Source organism: Micropterus dolomieu, linkage group LG18, assembly GCF_021292245.1.
Source record: "Micropterus dolomieu isolate WLL.071019.BEF.003 ecotype Adirondacks linkage group LG18, ASM2129224v1, whole genome shotgun sequence".
Taxonomy (NCBI): Eukaryota; Metazoa; Chordata; class Actinopteri; order Centrarchiformes; family Centrarchidae; genus Micropterus; species Micropterus dolomieu.
In genome coordinates, this window is record NC_060167.1 from 15,914,443 (window position 1) to 15,923,190 (window position 8,748).

Sequence of the window (8,748 nt, forward strand, 5' to 3'; positions counted from 1 at the left end):
ATATATATGATTTTGGTTTTGCATTTTTATAACAACTGTTGTTACAGTGGTACTTATCGTATGTGTAAAACACTACTTGGCAATAAAGCTCCTACTGATCTGATTCTGATTAAAACTACTAGTTACACTTACAGTATTAGACTTTTTTCACCGCAGACATTTTTACTTGTCAGAGCAGAAAAGTGAGGTGGCGCTAATACCGTTAATGATGGCTCTGTGACATTTTAGTCCAGTAATCCAAGCCAATGAGTGAGGATGCACAACAGGCCTTTTTCACTGAAAACTTTTTGAGGTGTCACAGCAGAAAAAGCACAGGTGTAAATAGTAACATGAATGAAGGCTATATTCTTCAATATCTTAGTTTTTTTCAGTTTAAATGAAATGTATTAAAGCTCTAAAAAGCCCTGTGTTGTATGCCTAACTGTTTACGTAACTGTTCATCCTTGTAATAGCTTTTTGTGTGGAATATGAATCAGTCATTTCAAGTCAGGTGCGCGCACCTGTGTGTGTGTGTTTGTGTGTGTGCGTCAACTATCACTTACAGCGATTGGGAGTTAACATCAACAACTCCATTATCTTTACCTTTTGCTACACAGGAACACTTACATCAACTTCTCATCCAAAGCTTGCTGCGTTGTGCCAATAATGTGCGTAGCCTTTAACGACTGGCGTCGCTTCCCTTTTTCCAGGATGGCGACGGCATGACCCGCCCCACTCTGCCTCTGATTGGCCCAAACCACGACAGCAAACGAGTACTAGTCAATCAGAGGCAGAGTAGGGAATGTCATGCCTTCTCCATCGTAGGAAAAAAAACCCTCCCTGTGCATTTTGTTTTGCTACTTCCGTGAACTCCCAATGCGGAAGACCAACAGAAAGCTCTGAGTTCCTGACAAAGTTGGCCGAACCTGAAGCAGGTGTTTAAGGTAAACCCATGAAATCTTGCGTGTATGGAACAAAACAATATGAAAGTACCACAGTCAGTTCTGTCTTATCATACCTGTAATGTAGAGATAAATTTAAAAAAGTGTTGCGACGTTACTGGTGGGATCTCCGTGCATTCACGTGGTGTCGGAATAATTGAAAAATTAGTTTCCCACTGGTACAATTCCCCTGAATGGCTCCTGAAGTCGGAAGAACAAATCGATAAGTCGGTGAAAAGTTTGGTACAGGACTGGCCGAGTTAATTTTTTAATTAAAAAAATAAATAAAAATCATATATTTTTCATCATCAGCGATTTTAATAACTGATCAGTCCTTGAAAGTTCTCTAATGTGAGCATTTGCTTTTCTCTATTTCCTGTTATTGTAAATTGAATATCATTGAGTTTTGTAACATTTTGTTGGACAAAACAAGTAATAAGATATCTTCTTGACCTTTGATACTGTTAGATAAAGTAGAGAAGACTATGTACAGGCTACTGACAAAATCTAATATTAGAAACTCCTTTTAAACTGGTTTAAATTTTGGTATGGTCGAACACTGCATGTATACCATATTTAAAATATCCAACATAGGGTAAATGGATATCATCTCAGATCAGAAACTACATACTAAATTAGATGAAAGACACTGTTTAGTTACACACTTAATAAGTTACTTTTTACATGTGATATAATTTTACTTAGTTAAATATTCATTGCATTTACTTTCTCATTGTTTCCTCCAGGATTTTGTGGGACCTTAAGTGTTCAACTTTTCTGACTTGGCTCAAAAAACCATAACGATGTGGCCAAATCAAGGTGGGATGTCATACATAACAAGCATATTATAAGGATTTTGCTTTAGGCCTGTTTTATAATATAGGTGTTCTGAATAATAAAGTGTGTATGTGTACTTTCATGTATCTCAGGTCCTCCACCTCCAGTTGGTCCACTAAACCCTGCCTACCCTCCAGGCTACAACCCTTCAGCTCCAGCAGGAGGCTTCCCTCAACCTCCTCCACCATACGCAGGGTACCCAGCTGGCCAATACCCAGCTGGTATGAACCCTGCCATGGTACCAAATGCACCTCCGGGGGCGATGCCTTATGGAGCTCCAGGAGCTCATCCTTATCCCATGGCTCCAGGTGGATATCCAGTAGTCCCTCCTGCAGGTGTTCACCCAGGTCCATACCCACACTCTCCAAAAGGGGGTCACCATAAAGGCCACCACAAAGGTCATCATCATGGAGGGGTAGATCCCATAACAGGAATGTTAGCTGGAGGAGTGCATGGGCATAAAGCCGAGAAAAAAATGAAGAAGAAGATGAAGAAAGCACATAAGCATGGGCATCACAAACATGGCAAGGTGAGAATGAGTTACACCATGTAAGAGTTGTTTACAATGGCTCCTCCTGCAGGTGAAATATGTTAAATAATGTTTGTGACTTTATTGCAGTGTCACATTACCTTCAGTGAGCGAGTGTTAATACAAGGCCTGTCTGCTTTATTTTCCAGAGAGTCCACCCTCCCTTGACAGTGTCTCAGCACCATGTTCCTGCCAAACCTCAAAAACCTCTGAGATTGACATTGCTAACATTGAACTACAGCAGGTATGTCCAGCTTTCAGGTAGATTTATACTGTAGCAGTGTGCAAAATATTGGTAAATTATACATTGTGTGATATATATTACTATGTACTGTTATCTTACCTGAATGTTCGTACATTTTTTAGATTGTGGGCCATGGGCATTTTGCAACTGTTTGGCAGGGGAAATATCAGGGATCAATGGTGGCCGTGAAAGTTTTCCCTGCAGGCTGGAAACATATATTTACTGCAGAGAAGGAGGTTTATGAGCTACCACTGATGAAGCATGCTGGGATTGTTGACTTCCTGGGCACTGGGTGGAAACCGGATGGAGGCAGTTGGCTCATTGTCCTGCAATTTGCTGAAAATGTGAGTGGCATGTGAGTCGTTAAAGGAAAATTTATTCAGTTATTCAAGGAAAAGGAGACAGAACAGAGGAATGTGCAGCTCTCTCACTGCTGTCACAGTGTTGTTTTCAGTTGTAGCAAGCAGCTGTTTCCGTCAAAAAAGCTCTAAAAACACACTGTACACTACCTGCTCAGCACCAAAAGACAGACCGACACGGTGAGCAACTAGCTGGTGAACATAATGGAGCTTTTAGCAGTTAAACAGCCAAACATTTCACTAAAGGAATTGATAGAGACCAAAAATAGAGCTAACATAGAGAGTGAATATTGGACTTAAATTCATCGGGTGGACAGAAACATGACTCCATTGAGCTACAATGTTGCTGCCCCATATCTACTTGATGTGTAAATAAGCTAATGTTTGCCCATCAATTTAAAAGCTGTTGTGTTCACACATTGTTTTTGTTGCCCCCAAATGGCCTAAAAATGTTATTGCATGTTTAATGGTAAAATTCAATACTGCTGAATGTATAGCACTGAAATATGTGGCCAAATGCTTTAAGCTCTTTAATGTTCACACTCTTGGACATTAATAACCGGCATCACTTTGATTTCAGGGTTCTCTCAACTCCTTTCTGTGTAAACACACCATCAGCTGGATGTGGTCATTGAAGCTGTGCCAGTCTTTATCTCAGGGACTTTCATATCTCCACTCTGAACTTCACAGACATGGTACTGGCCTGAATATTACTGTGATACTGTGTGAGTGTGGCTTGTCCATGTTTTAGCCTATCTGTGTAGAAAGCATGAGTGAGCACTATCATATGGGTATGTGTGCACATTGTAGCCAAAATAGCAAACATGACTAATGATATAATTTATTAATTGAACTGTTAAATGATTAAATACAATAAGGTGAGGTACATAAGCACAAGGCTACATACAAACAGCTGATATATTACAGGGATTCATAATTATAAACATGAAGCAGGCTTCAGTGTTCAGTGTTAGGGAGGCATCTGAATAATTCTGGTACAGTGTGTCATCTGTCATGTGTAGTGGCTGCACATCTTGCCAGCCACTAGGAGGCCATTAGGCTTAATGACTGGAGTGTGGGTCTTTCTTGATCAATATAATCCACCACAGTTAAATATCCAAACATATCAGAATCTTATTATTTTACATGTGTCTTTTCCTTCAGATGTGCATAAACCTCCTGTGGCCCACAGGGACTTCAGCAGCGCTAATGTGATTGTGAAAGCAGATGGTACCTGTGCCATATGTGATTTTGGATGCTCTACAATCCTGCGTTCTTGTGCAGGATCTCACCGCTGGCAGAGCCACACAACAAACATAGAGGTGAGATCCACGTGGAGCCACAACTTGTTAATTCACAGTACTGCAAAATCAAAACTCTTGTGAAAAAAAAAATCCAATGACGATAAAGATTCTGCTCAGTGGATTATGGCTGCTGCTGTGATCATTCACATACTGAACAGAATAAACGAAAACCTGCTACATATAATACGTAGAAAGAACCAATTTGCATTTCTGTCCATCTTTAGGGTCGTGCTCAGTTGGGAACGCTGCGCTACATGTCCCCTGAGATCCTGGAAGGCTCTGTAAACCTAAGCAACACCAGGTGTCTCTTGCAGGGGGACATCTATGCTTTGGGACTGCTGCTGTGGGAGATCTGGATGCGCTGCTCTGATTTATTTGAAGGTAAATGTTCTTTATCAGATAGACAGATACACTATATATATATATATACACACACATACACTGTACATGCATATACAATATATATACACATACATAGATATCTAACAGATACAGTAACTAAAATAGATAAAATGGAATAAAATGTATTTTTCCAAAATTATTATTTAACCTTTATTTATTAACAAGGTAGGTCCCATTGAGGTCAGAAACCTCTTTTTCAAGATCTCTCCAGGCTGGCAGAATAAAATCTTTCAGACAGGACAACACAAAATCATGCACACAAATAAAACAATACTACAAAACAGGTAACAATGTTATGAAGGCTAAAATAAGCAGAGACATTTACGAAGACAAATAATGATACTAAGAAGGCTAAAATTAGCTAAAAACTGAGATAAAAGATAAAGGTAGGACCAAAACATTAACTCTAATATGTATTGAATATATCTAAAATGATAATGTCCAGTTCTGTGCTGTACATAAGTGCAGATCAAGTATATATTGCTAACACCTGTACGGTAAAGTGCAGGACTGTCCTTGGCTGTACAGTGTATATATGGATCATAGATGACTATATGGATCATTTCTATTATGTATATGCAGATGGTTGTCTGGATGGTCAGAAAAGTTCAAAAGAAAAGCAGATGTATTGGAATTAACAACAGATAGATCAGTAATGTAATAGATGTGATGAAATAATGTAATAAATAAATCCAGATGAGCAGTATGTCGTAGTTATATGAGGCCTTTACTGCCAGAGGAGCTCTCTATCCAGAGCAGCAGAGGAGACTTGTTGCTGGCACAAATTACTTCCTGTAGCGTTCCTTGTCACAGAGGATCTGAATAAGTCTCTAACTGAAGGTTACTGAGACTGAGAGTCCGAGACATTATCCATGATGTTTAACACTTTGTGTAATGTCCCCCTCTCCACTACCAAGTCTGAGGGAGCCTGAGTAATCATGAAAAGCTATCTGTCATTGAGATGAGTATCCACTTCTCTCCACCCCTTAAAAATGCTACTGGAATCCACAGAAACTCTACTTCATTTAGATCTAACCATTCTGAAGAACTCCACACATCACTATAAGTAATCAAAACTAATAAATATCACATCAGACAATACTGTCAGATTTTCACAACTTCTGTTTTTGAGGTTGATCTGCAGGATCAGCTGTATTTCTGTGCACTGTTCTGAAATGCTTTATCGATGTCATGGTACTAAATGGATGGTAAAAATCAAGCAACTGTCTCCATCTGCAGGCGGCACTGTTCCACCGCATCTGTTGCCTTATGAATCTGAGCTGGGAGCCAATGTAACACTGGAGAGCCTCATCCTGTATGTGTTTCACATGGACAAGAGACCCGCCATACCTAAACAATGGGAACTGCTACCACAGGTATTCTCACTCCGGGTGCTTCTACTTGAGCATACAGCTTTTGTATTGGCCAGGTAGCAATACTGGATAGCTGGTGAAGATATTGATCACAGTGATGATACTGATTTTGTCAATGTATTGACTAAATCTTCCCAACTTTTAGGGATCTGTGCTGCAGCAGCTCCTGACAGATTGTTGGGACTGTGACCCCGAGGCCCGACTGACTGCTCAGTGTGTTGTGAACAGACTAGACTCTCTTCAGTCATGTCAGTCTCCATGACTTGTTTTGTTGCCATCTACAAATCAAGTATTTGCACTGTTCTCTTTGTGTCACTGCTGTTTAGCTTTTCAGTATATTTTCACAATTTTGTACTGTATAGGTAGCCTCATGCCATGGACATGTTTCCATTAACCTTTCTATTAGATTAGTTACAGGTACAGGTATATTATCGAAAAATTGAAATGTATGTCCATAATGGACAACTTTTTTCTGAGAAAGAACAAAAAGAAATGTTATTCTTTCACTCTTAGCAGGAGGGGTGTTCTTTATATTGCTTTACTATTTTATATATGCTTTATATATATGATTTTGGTTTTGCATTTTTATAACAACTGTTGTTACAGTGGTACTTATCGTATGTGTAAAACACTACTTGGCAATAAAGCTCCTACTGATCTGATTCTGATTAAAACTACTAGTTACACTTACAGTATTAGACTTTTTTCACCGCAGACATTTTTACTTGTCAGAGCAGAAAAGTGAGGTGGCGCTAATACCGTTAATGATGGCTCTGTGACATTTTAGTCCAGTAATCCAAGCCAATGAGTGAGGATGCACAACAGGCCTTTTTCACTGAAAACTTTTTGAGGTGTCACAGCAGAAAAAGCACAGGTGTAAATAGTAACATGAATGAAGGCTATATTCTTCAATATCTTAGTTTTTTTCAGTTTAAATGAAATGTATTAAAGCTCTAAAAAGCCCTGTGTTGTATGCCTAACTGTTTACGTAACTGTTCATCCTTGTAATAGCTTTTTGTGTGGAATATGAATCAGTCATTTCAAGTCAGGTGCGCGCACCTGTGTGTGTGTGTTTGTGTGTGTGCGTCAACTATCACTTACAGCGATTGGGAGTTAACATCAACAACTCCATTATCTTTACCTTTTGCTACACAGGAACACTTACATCAACTTCTCATCCAAAGCTTGCTGCGTTGTGCCAATAATGTGCGTAGCCTTTAACGACTGGCGTCGCTTCCCTTTTTCCAGGATGGCGACGGCATGACCCGCCCCACTCTGCCTCTGATTGGCCCAAACCACGACAGCAAACGAGTACTAGTCAATCAGAGGCAGAGTAGGGAATGTCATGCCTTCTCCATCGTAGGAAAAAAAACCCTCCCTGTGCATTTTGTTTTGCTACTTCCGTGAACTCCCAATGCGGAAGACCAACAGAAAGCTCTGAGTTCCTGACAAAGTTGGCCGAACCTGAAGCAGGTGTTTAAGGTAAACCCATGAAATCTTGCGTGTATGGAACAAAACAATATGAAAGTACCACAGTCAGTTCTGTCTTATCATACCTGTAATGTAGAGATAAATTTAAAAAAGTGTTGCGACGTTACTGGTGGGATCTCCGTGCATTCACGTGGTGTCGGAATAATTGAAAAATTAGTTTCCCACTGGTACAATTCCCCTGAATGGCTCCTGAAGTCGGAAGAACAAATCGATAAGTCGGTGAAAAGTTTGGTACAGGACTGGCCGAGTTAATTTTTTAATTAAAAAAATAAATAAAAATCATATATTTTTCATCATCAGCGATTTTAATAACTGATCAGTCCTTGAAAGTTCTCTAATGTGAGCATTTGCTTTTCTCTATTTCCTGTTATTGTAAATTGAATATCATTGAGTTTTGTAACATTTTGTTGGACAAAACAAGTAATAAGATATCTTCTTGACCTTTGATACTGTTAGATAAAGTAGAGAAGACTATGTACAGGCTACTGACAAAATCTAATATTAGAAACTCCTTTTAAACTGGTTTAAATTTTGGTATGGTCGAACACTGCATGTATACCATATTTAAAATATCCAACATAGGGTAAATGGATATCATCTCAGATCAGAAACTACATACTAAATTAGATGAAAGACACTGTTTAGTTACACACTTAATAAGTTACTTTTTACATGTGATATAATTTTACTTAGTTAAATATTCATTGCATTTACTTTCTCATTGTTTCCTCCAGGATTTTGTGGGACCTTAAGTGTTCAACTTTTCTGACTTGGCTCAAAAAACCATAACGATGTGGCCAAATCAAGGTGGGATGTCATACATAACAAGCATATTATAAGGATTTTGCTTTAGGCCTGTTTTATAATATAGGTGTTCTGAATAATAAAGTGTGTATGTGTACTTTCATGTATCTCAGGTCCTCCACCTCCAGTTGGTCCACTAAACCCTGCCTACCCTCCAGGCTACAACCCTTCAGCTCCAGCAGGAGGCTTCCCTCAACCTCCTCCACCATACGCAGGGTACCCAGCTGGCCAATACCCAGCTGGTATGAACCCTGCCATGGTACCAAATGCACCTCCGGGGGCGATGCCTTATGGAGCTCCAGGAGCTCATCCTTATCCCATGGCTCCAGGTGGATATCCAGTAGTCCCTCCTGCAGGTGTTCACCCAGGTCCATACCCACACTCTCCAAAAGGGGGTCACCATAAAGGCCACCACAAAGGTCATCATCATGGAGGGGTAGATCCCATAACAGGAATGTTAGCTGGAGGAGTGCATGGGCATAAAG

General features: G+C 39.7%; 2 protein-coding genes across 4 annotated transcripts in view; both read left to right on the forward strand.

Annotated features, from left to right (window-relative positions):
- Window positions 1–6,931, forward strand: part of LOC123986897 (bone morphogenetic protein receptor type-2-like) — a 9,630-nt gene extending 2,699 nt beyond the window's left edge. For all 3 annotated transcript variants that reach the window (XM_046075313.1, XM_046075312.1, XM_046075315.1), the window contains exons 7-11: window positions 3,470–3,584; window positions 4,054–4,211; window positions 4,418–4,574; window positions 5,835–5,971; window positions 6,114–6,931. In XM_046075313.1, coding sequence (XP_045931269.1) covers window positions 3,470–3,584; window positions 4,054–4,211; window positions 4,418–4,574; window positions 5,835–5,971; window positions 6,114–6,230 — 684 coding nt within the window. In that variant the 3' untranslated portion in view covers window positions 6,231–6,931. The remainder of the gene's footprint in view (window positions 1–3,469; window positions 3,585–4,053; window positions 4,212–4,417; window positions 4,575–5,834; window positions 5,972–6,113) is intronic.
- On the forward strand, window positions 7–2,325 carry LOC123986900 (galectin-3-like). The gene is made up of 3 exons (XM_046075322.1): window positions 7–923; window positions 1,667–1,739; window positions 1,850–2,325. Exons 2-3 carry the CDS (start codon window positions 1,724–1,726, stop codon window positions 2,308–2,310), a joined length of 477 nt encoding a protein of 158 aa, XP_045931278.1. The 5' UTR covers window positions 7–923; window positions 1,667–1,723; the 3' UTR covers window positions 2,311–2,325.
- Window positions 6,932–8,748: the final 1,817 nt, after the last annotated feature.